Genomic DNA, 16043 nt, shown 5'->3' on the forward strand with positions numbered 1-16043 from the left:
CTATTTATAGGGTTGGGTGTCTGAACATCAATCTGAGCCAAATCTGTGCTCCCAGTACTTGCAGAGGCCAAAGACTCGAGCCGCGAGTCACCCTGGCTACCAGCCACTCCTTCCATGACCTAAACTGGGCACAAATACACACATAAAAAAAAAAAGCAAAACAAAATAAATAATATTATGCTGCATCTCCCACGTGACCGTGAAAAGTTTTAGTAATCCAGGAGAGGTCCCCAATACTGTTACGACCCAAATACCAGACCCTCAAATAACTGCCACTCGCTCTCGGGTCAGCTTTTTCTAGGATACACCTGTAGCCTAGTCCAGAGCAAAAATAAATGAGTCCAGGTCACTCGTAAGTCGTACGCAGCTATTGCTTCAAGGTCACCACCAATGCCTCGCACAAAGAAGACCCGCACACATAATAACGTCACACTACAAAGCTTTAATATTCTATACCGCCCACAAAAGCGTCCACTTACTGCTCTCCAGAATATTACAGGACTCAGATCCAGGCACAACTCATCGCAAATCGGAAGACAGAACTCGTCCACTACAAGCTGACGGAGAGAAGAGAGCCTGCAGAGCACGACATAGCATAAAACGAGAATTATCTTCTGGCCACAGAAACACACGAGACAAGATACAAGGTCAGTAACACTAAAACAAAGGAGTCAACTCGGCTCGAACGACAATACAGCTAACTCCAAGCAGACTGCCAATCTACCTTGACGATAACGAACAGGCAAACCTTGAGTGGTAGTCATCTATATAACAGTTCAGAATTGAGAGCGATATTCTGGGCGTCCGTGGATGCCCACAGCAAAATATTTAACTGTAAGGTGTTTAACTAATACCCAGCCCCTCACGCAATTATTTGTATATCATATAGAAGCAGAATTAATCAAATATACCCGCTCTCTTAACGGAACGTCCTTCCCGTCTAAATGCGACTCGTCAACTACCCATGAAACATGTCAAAGTTCTCCAGAGTTTATCAGAAAAAAAAGATGAATGATTGTGATTACTAGTTAATTCTTGCACCAGAGAGGTGAGCATAATAGGGATGAGAGAAAATAGAAAGTCATATGCATCATAGCCGTGGGAGGAAGTAAGGCATGCAGTTAGCAAGATCAGAATAGCAGTTATCGTGAAAATAACTGTAAAAGATAGCAAGAGACGCAACATTGCGGCGATGAGAGGCTGAACAAAATGTTTTTTATTTCACTCTCTCTAGAGGAGCACTGTGAGCGGAACCCCCGTGTGAAGCGTACTCCATACATGGACGGATATAGAAGGCAGTAGGCACCTGCCGAAACGATAATTACTCCCAGTGAGGTCTAAAGCACTGGATCAAGGGGTGCTGTGAACATATCATTAAACCCAGCTATGACATCACTAAATGTTTCTCTTTGTGTCTCACAATACAAATGCGCAGTCACAGCCTGCCCTCTAAAGACAACTCTCCTCCTTCACACAAAACTACAAGCGCCTAATTACACACACACCCTTCTCTTGAAATTCAAAATTATAATGGCGACTCTTACGCCAGCCTCGGATTCCCCATCTGGGGAGGGAACCACAAATGTTCCCAGGTTGGACTGTTCTTCTGGTATTGATCCTAAGTGTCTTGACACCCACCTCAACTTTTTCTTCATTAACTTCTGCAACATTCGCGATCTCAGATCTAATTTTCAATCTGTAGAACACCATTTCTCCTCTACTAAACCTCATCTTTTCCTTACAGAAATACAGGTGTCTGAGGCAACTGACAGCAGCCCCTTTTTTATTTCCTTCTACTTTATCTATCCTTATTTTCAATACAAAGCTGAATATTGCGTTGATGTGCACAGTGACTTAACCTACTCTCGTGCCCATGCCCTTGAATCTTCCGAGTTTTCCGCCATCTGGCTACGACTACAGAGTCACTCTCAAACTAAATTTATCTGTGCTGTATACTTCTCACCTAATGCCACTGACCATAAGAAATTCTTTGACTAATTAACTTCCAAATTGGACCACATTCTGACTCTATTCCCTTTTGTGGAGATCTTCATTCTTGCAGAATTCACTGTTCACCACCAGCTTGGCCTTCCTCTCCCTTCACTGACTATCTTGGTGCACTAGCCTTCAACTTTCCTTTCCTCCACGACCTAGAGGAATTGGTGCAACACCCTACTCGTATTCCTGACCGTCTTGGAGATCCGCCCAACATTCATGACCTTTCCCTAACCTCTAATCATTTTGCTTAAGATGTTACCCTCTTTTTTTCCGCTCGGCTCCTCCGATCACAATCTCATATCTTTGTCTTGTCCTATCACTCCAATCCCTTCTCAAGATCACCCTAAGCGGAGATGCCTCTGGTGTTTTCCCTATGTTAGTTTGGGGGAATTGAGATATTATGGTGATTTTTCTTGGAGTGATTAATGCTTCTGTGACAGAGACCCGTCTCTGTGTGACGAGCGTGTACCAGATGTGATGGTGTCTGTCATGGAGGCATACATGTAGAGCGGGGATCAGTACAGAAACTTCCAGACAGGTGCCATGAGTTTATTTGCGGGCGCTGTTCACAGGCGCAGTTAGATTCCCCAGACACGGTCACAGCAAGTATACAACAGAGGCCTGCTAACAACCAATTAAGTGAGTACGAAATCCTACACGAATTTAGCGGACACATCACAAGTTATAATATAAACATGGTCTGGAAATGTTATACTAATTCAACTCCATAGAAAATCATGTTTCTATCAAATATCACCAACAAGGTACATTCACAATAATTCACAAAATCACCCAAATACTTTTAACTGTAATCACATACACTTACATATTCATCAAAGTTAATACTAAATAAATATATCATAATCACAATACATCATAATCACAATACCATCATAATACAAAGTGCTTACCCAAACTCCAGGTGGTGCTTAAATCACAATAAAAGGAAAACCATTCCAGGCGTGAGTGTGTGGTGTTTTAGGTAGGCGTCCAGTCAGCCGAATGACCGAGACCGTGGCAGTACCCAACGAGGTGTAAACCGCATTACTGGAACCTACCTCGAACTTCTAATGATGTATCTATGTACTCCTACAATACTCCCCCCTCAAGAACGGAGTTCACCTAGTAATATAAATAGTGAGGGTGTTGATTGAAATACACTGTCCTCCCTGAACGAGTTGTACGAGGGAAATTAGGCATGGTAAGGCGAGGAAGATCAAACTGGAAATGAGCAGAAGGGGAAGGTGTAGAAGCAGAGATATCAGGCAAAGGAGATGAATTAGAGTCTAAGGTAGACGTAGTCAGGTCATCTCTGTCATTAGATGGTGCTTGTCTGGTGATTGGTATATAAGCTGGCTTCAAACGGTCAATAGATACAGACGTGTCACCCTGAGGTAGTCTGAGGATGAAATATTTCGGGACACGTTGTATTACTTCATAAGGTCCCGAATAAGGAGCTTCTAAACTTTTGCGAACTCTGTCAATCCGCACCCAGACCTTTGAACATGAAAACAGAACGTTAGGAACATATGGTTTAGATGAGGAGTGACATTCACCTGATGAAAAGTTATAAAAATCAATGGCCTGCATTTCTTTAATCAAGCGGTGTATAGTATCTTTGTTTGTTGATATCGGCGAGTCTTTAGTGATAATTGCAGAAGGACACAACATATGAGTTCCTGTGACAGCAGTGAATGGCGAGTAACTGGTCATATTAGGTGTCAAGCGATATCCAAGTAAGACTATGGGCAAAGCATAAAACCAGTTCTCTTGTCTAGCACGTATCGCTGATTTTAGAGAGCGGTGATGGCGTTCAATGATACCGTTCGCTTGAGGATGATAAGCAGTTGTTCGTATGTGATGGAAGCCAATAATTGAGGAAAGCTCGGAAAACAACTCACTTTCAAATTGAGCTGTCTGTCACTACCTGTAGCGGTACTCCAAAACGAGAAATCCAACCAGCCACGAATGCAATAGCGACGGAGCTCGCGGTGGTGTCTATTACAGGTATAGCTTCCGTCCATCTTGTCGCTCTGTCAATGCAAGTGAGAAGGTAACTGTATGGGAGAGGGTATAGGTAGTTAGGAAGAATAGCAGGAGGCAATGGTCCAACAGTATCTACATGAACAGTCTGGAAGCGATCAGTAGGAGTAGAAATAGGAGAAACTGGTGATATTGTGTGTCTGTGTGTTTTAGCTTGTTGACATTTAAGACAATTCGTTACAAACTCCTTTATATCTTTGTCCATACAAGGCCAGAAATAACGTTGTTTAATTATTTTAGCAGTGGCTTTAATACCAGGATGAGATAGATCGTGTAATGAATGAATGACATTTATCCTAAGAGAAGAAGGAACAAACGGTCTTGGTGCGTTGGTAGATGTGTCGCACCATAGAGAGAGATTAGAGGGCAAGGTATAATTGGATAATCTCTCCTTGTACAAACCGACCTCGGTGTCACCTTCCTGGGAACGAGCTATGCCACACAAGTCGAAAGAATCAACTGAAATTGCACATGATGGTCTTGATAAACAATCGGCAACAACATTGTTGTCCCCACGGATGTACACTACTGATGATACATATTCAGAGATTAAAGAAAGTTGCCGTTGTTGCCTATCAGACTTTGCAACTGACTTAGAATGAAAGGCAGAAACTAAAGGTTTATGGTCAAGGAACAAGGTGACCGAGTGGTCATCAATGAGTGTTTTTAAGTGAATGACAGCCAAATAAGAAGCTAAGAGTTCTCTGTCATAGGTGGAATAGGATTTCTGAGTGTCAGAGAGCTTTTTGGAATAAACTCCTAGAGGCGTAGGCGTGTCATCTATAATCTGGTATTTTTTTTTTTATGTAGGAAGGATACTGGCCAAGGGCAAAAAAAATCTAATAAAAAAAATGCCCACTGAAATGCCAGTCCCATAAAGGGGTCAAAACAGTGATCAAAAATTGGTGGATAAGTGTCTTCAAACCTCCCTCTTGAAGGAAGTCAAGTCATAAGAAGGTGGAAATACAGAAACAGGCAGGGAGTTCCAGAGTTTACCAGAGAAAGGGATGAATGATTGAGAATACTGGTTAACTCTTGCGTTAGAGAGGTGGACAGAATAGGGGTGAGAGAAAGAAGAATGTCTTGTGCAGCGACGCCGCGGAAGAAGGGGAGGCATGCAGTTAGCAAGATCAAAAGAGCAGTTAGCATGAAAATAGCGGTAGAAGACAGCTAGATATGCAACATTGCGGCGGTGAGAGAGAGGCTAAAGACAGTCAGTTAGAGGAGAGGAGTTGATGAGACGAAAAGCTTTTGATTCCTCCCTGTCTAGAAGAGCAGTATGAGTGGAACCCCCCCAGACATGTGAAGCATACTCCATACATGGACGGATAAGGCCCTTGTACAGAGTTAGCAGCTGGGGGGGTGAGAAAAACTGGCGGAGACGTCTCAGAACACCTAACTTCATAGAAGCTATTTTAGCTAGAGATGAGATGTGAAGTTTCCAGTTCAGATTATATGTAAAGGATAGACCGAGGATGTTCAGTGTAGAGGAGGGGGACAGCTGAGTGTCATTGAAGAAGAGGGGATAGTTGTCTGGAAGGTTGTGTCGAGTTGATAGATGGAGGAATTGAGTTTTTGAGGCATTGAACAATACCAAGTTTGCTCTGCCCCAATCAGAAATTTTAGAAAGATCAGAAGTCAGGCGTTCTGTGGCTTCCCTGCGTGATATGTTTACCTCCTGAAGGGTTGGACGTCTATGAAAAGACGTGGAAAAGTGCAGGGTGGTATCATCAGAGTAGGAGTGGATACGACAAGAAGTTTGGTTTAAAAGATCATTAATGAATAATAAGAAGAGAGTTGGTGACAGGACAGAACACCACTGTTAATAGATTTAGGAGATGAACAGTGACCATCTACCAAAGCAGCAATAGAACGGTCAGAAAGGAAACTTGAGATGAAGTTACAGAGAGAAGGATAGAAACCGTAGGAGGGTAGTTTGGAAATCAAAGCTTTGTGCCAGACTCTATCAAAGGCTTTTGAGATGTCCAAGGCAACAGCAAAAGTTTCACCAAAGTCTCTAAAAGAGGATAACAAGACTCAGTAAGGAAAGCCAGAAGATCAACAGTAGAGCAGCCTTGACGGAACTCATACTGGCGATCAGATAGAAGGTTGTGAAGTGATAGATGTTTAAGAATCTTCCTGTTGAGGATAGATTAAAAAACTTTAGATAAGCAGGAAATTAAAGCAATAGGACGGTAGTTTGAGGGATTAGAGCGGTCACCCTTTTTAGGAACAGGTTGAATGTAGGCAAACTTCCAGCAAGAAGGAAAGGTAGATGTTGACAGACAGAGCTGAAAGAGTTTGACTAGGCAAGGTGCAAGCACGGAGGCACAGTTTCGGAGAACAATTGGAGGGACCCCATCAGGTCCAAAAGCCTTCCGAGGGTTTAGGCAAGCGAGGGCATGGAAAACATCATTGCGAAGAATTTTAATAGGTGGCATGAAGTAGTCAGAGGGTGGAGGAGAGGGAGGAACAAGCCCAGAATCATCCAAGGTAGAGTTTTTTGCAAAGGTTTGAGCAAAGAGTTCAGCTTTAGAAATAGATGTGATAGCAGTGGTGCCATCTGGTTGAAGTAGAGGAGGGAAAGAAGAAGAAGCAAAGTTATTGGAGATATTTTTGGCTAGATGCCAGAAATCACGAGGGGAGTTAGATCTTGAAAGGTTTTGACATTTTCTGTTAATGAAGAAGTTTTTAGCTAGTTGGAGAACAGACTTGGCATGGTTCCGGGCAGAAATATAAAGTGCATGAGATTCTGGTGATGGAAGGCTTAAGTACCTTTTGTGGGCCACCTCTCTATCATGTATAGCACGAGAACAAGCTGTGTTAAACCAAGGTTTAGAAGGTTTAGGACGACAAAAAGAGTGAGGAATGTACGCCTCCATGCCAGACACTATCACCTCTGTTATGCGCTCAGCACACAAAGACGGGTCTCTGACACGGAAGCAGTAGTCATTCCAAGGAAAATCAGCAAAATACCTCTTCAGGTCCCCCCAACTAGCAGAGGCAAAACGCCAGAGGCACCTTCGCTTAGGGGGATCCTGAGGAGGGATTGGAGTGATAGGACAAGATAAAGATATGAGATTGTGATCGGAGGAGCCCAACGGAGAAGAAAGGGTGACAGCATAAGCAGAAGGATTAGAGGTCAGGAAAAGGTCAAGAATGTTGGGCGTATCTCCAAGACGGTCAGGAATACGAGTAGGGTGTTACACCAGTTGCTCTAGGTCATGGAGGATAGCAAAGTTGTAGGCTAGTTCACCAGAATGGTCAGTGAAGGGAGAGGAAAGTCAAAGCTGGTGGTGAACATTGAAGTCTCCAAGAATGGAGATCTCTGCAAAAGGGAAGAGGGTCAGAATGTGCTCCACTTTGGAAGTTAAGTAGTCAAAGAATTTCTTATAGTCAGAGGAGTTAGGAGAGAGGTATACAGCACAGATAAATTTAGTATGAGAATGACTCTGTAGTCGTAGATGGAAAACTCGGAAGATCCAAGAGCGTGGGCACGAGAGCAGGTTAAGTCATTGCGCACATAAACGCAGCATCCAGCTTTGGATCGAAAATGAGGATAGAGAAAGTAGGAGGGAACAGAAAAGGGGCTACTGTCAGTTGCCTCAGACACCTGAGTTTCAGTGAGGAAAAGAAGATGAGGTTTAGAAGAGGAGAGGTGGTGTTCTACAGATTGAAAATTAGATCTTAGACCGCGAATGTTGCAGAATTAATGAAGAAAAAGTTGAGGGGGGTGTCAAGACACTTAGGGTCGTCGACAGAAAGGCAGTCCGACCTGGGGACATTTATGGTCCCCTCCCCAGATGGGGACTCCGAGGCTGGTGTAGGAGTCGCCATGATTTTAAAATTTTTGAGTGAAGGGTGTGTGTGTTATTAGGTGCTTGTAGTTTTGTGTGGAGGAAGAGAGTTGTCTTTAGAGGCCAGGCTGTGACTGCCCCCTTGTGTTGTGAGACACAAAGGGAAACGTTCAGTGAGGTCACAGCTGGGTTTAATGATAAGTTCACAGCACCCCCTGAACAGTGCTTTAGACCTCACTGGGAGTAATTATCGTTTCGGCAGGTGTCTACTGCCTCCTCCTGCCGCCAACTGCGCCAACTGCGAAGCTCGAGCTGTCAGTCACAAGCTGGTAATCAGTTGCCTTCTGAGAGGGATAGGCGAGGGTAGGACAAGTGACTAGGGCTTGCTTCAAATTGTTGAAGGAGTCCCTTGCAACATCTGCCCATGAGAGAGATTTAGAAGATGGATTATGCCGTAAGAGTTCTGTCAATGAATAAGCAACATCGGCAAAATTAGAGATCATTGGTCTAAAGAAATTTAGCATCCCCATAAAACGGCACAATGCAGTTGAAGTTTGAAGTAAAGGAAACTCTGAAATTGCAGTGACGCGGTTTTAAGGTGGTCTAATTCTATGAGCATTAACCTCATAGCCAAGGAAGGTGAGCGAGGACTTGAAAAATTAACATTTATCTATAGATAGTCGTAAGTTGTGTTTTGCTAAAGTAGAAAGAACAGTCTTAACATCAGCAATGTGTTCTTCAAGAGTTGTACTAGCTACTAAGATGTCATCCAAGTAGGTGAAAGTGTTCTTAACATTAACCAATATGGTGTCAATGAAGCGCTGAAAAGTGGAACTTGCGTTTTTTTAGACCAAAGGGCATATACAAAAATTCAAACAGACCAAACGGTGTGCATACTGCAGTCTTAGGTACATCATCTTTGGCCACAGGGGTCTGCAAGTATGCACGCTGTAAATCGATCTTTGAAAATATGGTCTTACCCTTAAGTGACATGGTGAGACAGCGCAAATGTGGTATGGGATATTTATCATTCACAGTTACGTTATTGAGTTCGCGATAGTCACCACAAGGTCTCCAAGCACCGGGCTCCTTCTTAGGCACGAGGTGCAGAGGAGACGCCCAAGGAGCGTTAGAGCGCCGAATGATTCCGGCATTAACGAAAAACTGAAATTCATCTTTAGCCGCTTTGAGCTTCTCACCTGTCAAAGGTCTTGCTTTGAAATGTATAGGAGGTGAGTCACCTGTATCAATACGATGGTGTATAGTTTCCACAGGAGGTGTAGTAGCTGACAACTGCAAAGGTGAAGTGAGAACCGGAAACTGAGAAAGGAGTTCAACAGCTTTTGAGTCTACCCCATTATAATTAACCAAATATGAAGAATTAGGAGAATAAGAAACTTCAAGAGGAATCTTACATTGGGTAGAGGAGTCTATTAGCGACTGGCTTTTACAGTCTACCATTAGTGAGTTAGCTGCAAGAAAATCGGTTCCCAAAATTGGATGTATAACGTCAGCAATGGCGAAAGACCAAGGGAAAGAACGCCTAATACATCGTATCCCAAGGTCTACATCGACTTCACCATAACAACGTATGGGTTTACCTGAAGCATTAGTAAGAGTAACAGCAGTTGGCCTGAGGAATGGAGTAAGTTCTGATTCATTAGGAAGCAGCGAAAGTGATGAACCAGTATCTATCAAAAATTGGTAATTCTTGCAACCGATTGTGGCACTTACTCCTCTAAGTGGCAGTCCGACGGTCGCAACTGATATTTCTACGGACTGCCCTACTAGTTTCCCGCGAGGTGAAATACACGAGCGGGGGAAGAAGAACGAGAATTAGGGCGAGAATCTGGCAAAATATTAGAAGCTGTAGAAGAAAGTATACACCATCGTTTACATGATTTTGCCCTGTTACCATAATACAGATGGTATCTGCACACCTGAGGACGCTGACCTTCATGAAAGGCGCGCACTCCAATGGGAACACAAGTTTTAGAAAATACATTATCCTGACAAGCTGAAGTGAAATTTGGGCTTCTATTACCATTATATCTGTTCCGGCTCGCAGGCCTGGACCCTTGTCCACCTTCCACCATGGAAACATTAGCGCTGTTGTTTACACTCGCATTACTTGAGCCATAGGCCAATAATGTCTCAGCTACACGAGCCAGTTCCTCTAGTGTAGAGCTCTCCTCATATGTCATTAGGAGAGGTCTGATGCTACTAGGTAATGCTTTCAAAAATTTTTAACTTTACAAAGGAATCATCCACCCCTAGTTGAGTAGCTATTTTACGCAACTCTCAAATACGTGGAAGGTCTGTCACACATTATGTTATTTTGATTAACAAGAGAGTCAAAAACTTCTGGTTTTGACCTGGTTTTGACCTGGTGAAAAGAGATATCAAAGATTGCTTTAATTCACCATAGTTTGAAGAATTGATGACTTCATCACTCAATTGATTGATTACTCTAAGTGGCAAATTTGATAATATATGGTGAAATTTAGTACTTGAAACAGTGATCTTGGCAAGAACAAACTGTGATTCAATTATTATAAACCAGCGTGTTACTGAAGTCTCATCAAAGGGTGGTGGTTTGACGGCAACACCTGCGGTCATGGAAGAAACACTATCCTGCGACGCACTAGATGTAAGTAGCGAACCCTCGTCCTGGTTCGGCATAGTTCCAAGGGCATAGATTCCAAACAGGACAAAAGTAAAATAATGAAGTACCTGGACGACCAGCATATAGTCACTGTGTAGTTATTGTCTGCCACCAATCACCACAGTCCGTAGGCCGTCCCTGCTCCACGATGATCACGTTACGTCTGGTCACTCCGGGGTCACCACTTGTAGAGCGGGGATCGGTACAGAAACTTCCAGACAGGTGCCGTGAGTTTATTTGCGGGCGCTGTTCACAGACGCAGTTAGATTCCCCAGACACGGTCACAGCAAGTATACAACAGAGGCCTGCTAACAACCAATTAAGTGAATACGAAATCCTACACGAATTTAGCGGACACATCACAAGTTATAATATAAACATGGTCTGGAAATGTTATATTAATTCAACTCCATAGAAAATCATGTTTCTATCAAATATCACCAACAAGGTACATTCACAATAATTCACAAAATCACCCAAATACTTTTAACTGTAATCACATACACTTACATGTTCATCAAAGTTAATACTAAATAAATATATCATAATCACAATACATCATAATCACAATACCATCATAATACAAAGTGCTTACCCAAACTCCAGGTGGTGCTTAAATCACAATAAAGGAAAACAATTGCAGGCGTGAGTGTGTGGTGTTTAAGGTAGGCGTCCAGTCAGCCGAATGACCGAGACCGTGGCAGTACCCAACGAGGTGTAAACCGCATTACTGGAACCTACCTCGAACTTCTAATGGTGTATCTATGTACTCCTACATACATTCCTCACACTTTTTCTCGACGAAAACCTTTCAAACCTTGGTTTAACACAGCCTGTTCTCATGCTATACGTGACAAAGAGGTAGCTGACAAAGGTACTTAAGCTTTCCATCACCAGAATCTCAGGCATTTTATATTTCTGCCCGGAATCATGAAAAGTTTGTTCTTCAATAGCCATAAACTCCTTCATTAATAGAAAGTCTCAAAATCTTTCAAGATCTAACTCCCGTCGTGACTTCTTGCAGCTAGCCAAAAACAACTCCAATAACTTTGCTTATTCTTCTTTCCCTTCTTTATTTCAACCAAATGACACTACTGCTATCACATCTATCTCTAAAGCTGAATTCTTCATTCAAATCTTTGCTTAAATTCCACCTTCGATGACTCAGGGGCTTGTTCCTCCCTCTCTTCCACTCTCTGACTACTTCATGCTACCAATTAAAATTCTTATTCTAGTGTTTTCCATGCCCTCTCTGGCCTAAACCATCGGAAGGTTTATGGACCTGATGGGGTCCGTCCTATTGTTCTCCGAAACTGCGCCTCTGTGTTTGCACCTTGTCTAGTACCAAAATCTTTCAACTTTGTCTGTCAACATCAACTTTTCTTTCTTGTTGGAAATTTCAATACATTCAACCTGTTCCTAAAAAGGGTGACCTTTTTAATCTCTCAAACTACCATACTATTGTTTTAATTTAATCTAAAGTTTTGTTTTTGTTTTATCTTCAACAGGAAGATTATTAAACGTCTATCACTTCACAACTTCTATCTGATCGCCAGTGTAGATTCCGTCAAAGCCGCTCTACTGGTGATCTTTTGGCTTTCCTTACTGAGTCTTGGTGATCCTCTTTTAGAGATTTTGGTGAAACTTTTGCTGCTGCCTTAGACATATCAAAAACATTTGATAGAGTCAAGCACAAAGTTTTGATTTCCAAACTACCCTCCTAAGGTTTCTATCTTTCTCTCTGTAACTTCATCTCAAGCTCTCTTTCTGACCGTTCTATTTTTGCTGTGGCAGACAGTCACTGTTCTTCTCCTAAATATGTTAACAGTGGTGTTCCTCAGTGTTCTGTTCTTTCATCCACTCTCTTCCTATTATCTATCAATGATCTCCTAAACCAAACTTCTTGACCTCTCCATTCCTACGCTGATGATACCACCCTACACTTTCTGTCGTCTTTTCATAGACGTCCAACCCTTCAGGAATTAAACACCTCACGCAAGGAAGTCACAGAACGCCTGACTTTTGATCTTTCTATTTTTTTTTTATTGGGGCAGAGCAAACTTGGTATTGTTCAGTTCCTCAAAAACAATTCCTCCATCTATCAACTCGACACAACTTTTTAGACAAGCATCCCCTCTTCTTCAATGACACTCATTTGTCCCTCTCTTCTAAAATGAACATCCTCGTTCTGTCCTTTTTTTTTTAAGAATCTAAACTGGAAACATCACATCTCATATCTATCTATGAAGTTAGGGGTTCTGAGACGTCTCCGGCAGTTTTTCTCACCCCCTTAGCTGCTAACTCTGTACAAGGGCGTTATCCGTCCATGTAATGAGTATGCTTCACATCTCTGGGTGGGGCGGGGGCGGTTCCACTCATACCGCTCTTTTAGACAGGGTGGAATCAAAAGCTTTTCGTCTCATCAACCCCTTTCCTCTCACTGACTGTCTTCAGGCTCTTTCTCATCGCCGCATTGTTGCATCTCTAGCTATCTTCTACTACTATTTTCATCCTAATTTCTCTTCTGATCTTGCTAACTGCATGCCTCCTCTCCTCCCGCGGCCTCGGTGCGCAAGAATTTTTTTTCTCTCACCCCTATTCTGTCGACCACTCTAATGCAAGGGTTAACCAGTATTCTTAATCATTCATCCCTTTCCCTGGTAAACTCAGAAACTCCCTGCCTGGTTCTGTTTTTCCATCTTCCTATGACTTGAATTTCTTCAAGAGGGAGGTGTCAAGACACTTATCTTTAATTTTTTGTTTACCTTTTCGGACTCTATTCGGGAACCGGTTTCTCAGTGGGCATTTTTTTTCTTTATTAATATATTTTTGTTGCCCTTGACCGGTGTCCCTCTTATATATATATATATATATATATATATATATATATATATATATATATATATATATATATATATATATATATATATATATATATATACGAGTATATAAAGGCCCATGTACAGAGCTGGTGGGAGAGGGGTGGAAAATTGGCAAAGATGAATCAAAACCCGTAACTTTATAGAATATGTCTTTAGCAAGAAATGAGATGAGAGTTTTCCAATTTATATTACTAGTAATGGATAAACCGATGCTATTCAGTGTATAAGAGGATAACAGCTAAGTGCATGGTGACAGTTGAATGCCAGTAAAGAAGAGAAGTTATCTAGAAGGTTGTCTCAAGTTGATAGATGGAGGAATTGTGTTTTTGAGACATCGAACAATACTAAGTTTGCTCTGCCCCAAACAGAAATTTTAGAGAAATCAGGAATTAGGCGTTCAGTGCTTCATTGCCTTAGCTGTTTAATTCCTAGAGGGTTAGACGTCTTTGAAAAGATGTGGAAAAATGCTGGGTGGTATCTCTAACGTAGGAGTGGATAGGACAATAAGTTTGGCTAGACGATCATTAATAAATGATAGGAAGAGAGTGGGTGATTGGACAGAACCTGAGGAACACCACTGTTAATACACTTAGGAGACAGTGACCATATCACCAATAAAACGGTCAGAAAGGAAACTTGAGATAAGGTTACAGAGAAGATAGATGCTGTAGGACAGTAATATGGATATTAAAGACTTTATCAAATGCTTTTTATATGTGTAAGGCAACAAAGAAAGTTTCACCAGAGAAAAAAAGTTGTATATATATATGTATATATATATATATATATATATATATATATATATATATATATATATATATATATATATATATATATATATATATATATATATATATATATATATATATATATATATATATATATATATATATATATATATATATATATATATATATATATATATATATATGCATAAATCTTCAAGAGTTTTAGTTAGATAGAGAGACACAAAAACATTTAGGCAAACAAACACAACTATTGTGTCCATTTGCATAGGTTTTGGCGGTGGCACGGCGACTTCTTCGTGGAATGGAAGAGATGAACAGAAGAACTGAGAAGGAGCAGGAACTGGGACATCTGTTTCTTAATTATACAGAAAAATTGACTCAAATCTATCGAGAATACTGTTCCTACTACAGTGTTCGCGTTCTACCTCTCTTAAAAAAGGTAAGTATAAAGAAGGGGATTGAGAGAGATGCTACTGTAGAAGAAGAGCACTTCAATATGTTTTGAATTAAGTTCTGAACTCAGACTCGAAGGAAATATTAGTAGATTTCCTAAAAATTGGCACATACGTCTTTGCAGTTAATCCAGATTTTAATTATGGATATCTTCAAAACAATGTTCTCTCTAAACCTGTCGAATTCAGGGTCCTACACAAAGTTCTTGGATAATATTAACAACCCGGTAGCATCGTCTACACTTCTTCCTTTACAATACGAAAACTGTAAAATATCTCTTATAGGACCAGGATATTTACGTATGATAATTGAATTCTTAACGTTCTTTCGTAATAACTTCAAAACATTTAATTCCAAATTAAATAGGAGCAACTGGTCGCAGGTCTTTCATATCAACAGGCTGTGCTCCTTTAGACACTGATACTATACAGTTTCTCAGATTTCCCACAACGATGGAATTTTACACTAGTCGAGTAAAGCTTGAAATAAAATATGCAGAAGCTCAAACAACTGTTCACAACGTGATTTTAACATTTTAGCTCACAAGGACATCGAATTATCCATTATTCATTTGGTTTAAAGATAACACCACATCTTTCTTAGAAATTTCAGTTTGGCGATCATTTAACGCGTAAGGGTATCTGAATTTTGAATAAGGTATTTAAAATCATTGTAGATATAACAATAAATTAATCCTTGTATTTCACCTCATACCTTATGTAGTATGAAGAAGATGACAAGGCAAAAAAGGAGCTGAAGCAGCTGGCAGAGGACCTGAAGAGTTTACGGCCTAATACCAACTCCCTCAACGCAGCTCTCATCAAGCCTGTGCAGCGCATTCTCAGGTGATTGGTAGGAACTTTTCGTCAGTAATCCTGTCACTCTAAAGCACACACACACACACACACACACACACACACACACACACACACACACACACACACACACACACACACACAGTCCTACCCAAAGATCGGTCACTGTGAGCTCTGAGCTCTTTCCGCAGGTGAACAGCTAACTGGATGATCAGCAGACGACCATCAGTTAATGACACACACACACACACACACACACACACACACACACACACACACACACACACACACACACACACAGGCGCACGAGCGCGCATGCGCATTAGTAAACTCTTTCATTCCTTTATAAACCATTTAATAAAAAAAAAAGAAAGAAATAAAATATGGTACAAACATTGCTAAGTGAGACACAAGTTGGTGTACTTGTATTAATAATAACCAGGTAATGGGTGCTTCAAGCCGCAGAGTAACTTGAAGGACCTTCCTCTAGACGATCGCAAACCTGGTCATACGGAGCGCGCCTGCACAGGCCACGCCAAGTGTCACGCCGCCGTGATGTTTGTGGGGGAGTGACTTACGAGTATTGCTATAAATGACTGTGTTTTCAATATGTGGATCTTTATATTTAACAGTTTAACTAG

The 16043-nt window shown here is 41.4% G+C and overlaps 1 protein-coding gene across 5 annotated transcripts in view; it reads left to right on the forward strand.

Annotated features, from left to right (window-relative positions):
* The window catches only part of LOC135108114 (rho guanine nucleotide exchange factor 38-like), a 152562-nt gene that overhangs the window by 59436 nt on the left and 77083 nt on the right, over positions 1–16043 (forward strand). For all 5 annotated transcript variants that reach the window (XM_064018799.1, XM_064018801.1, XM_064018800.1 and 2 more), the window contains 2 exons: positions 14403–14573; positions 15311–15432. In XM_064018799.1, the coding sequence (XP_063874869.1) occupies positions 14403–14573; positions 15311–15432 (293 nt within the window). The remainder of the gene's footprint in view (positions 1–14402; positions 14574–15310; positions 15433–16043) is intronic.

The sequence above is a fragment of the Scylla paramamosain genome, chromosome 16 (genome assembly GCF_035594125.1).
Source record: "Scylla paramamosain isolate STU-SP2022 chromosome 16, ASM3559412v1, whole genome shotgun sequence".
NCBI classification, from domain to species: Eukaryota; Metazoa; Arthropoda; class Malacostraca; order Decapoda; family Portunidae; genus Scylla; species Scylla paramamosain.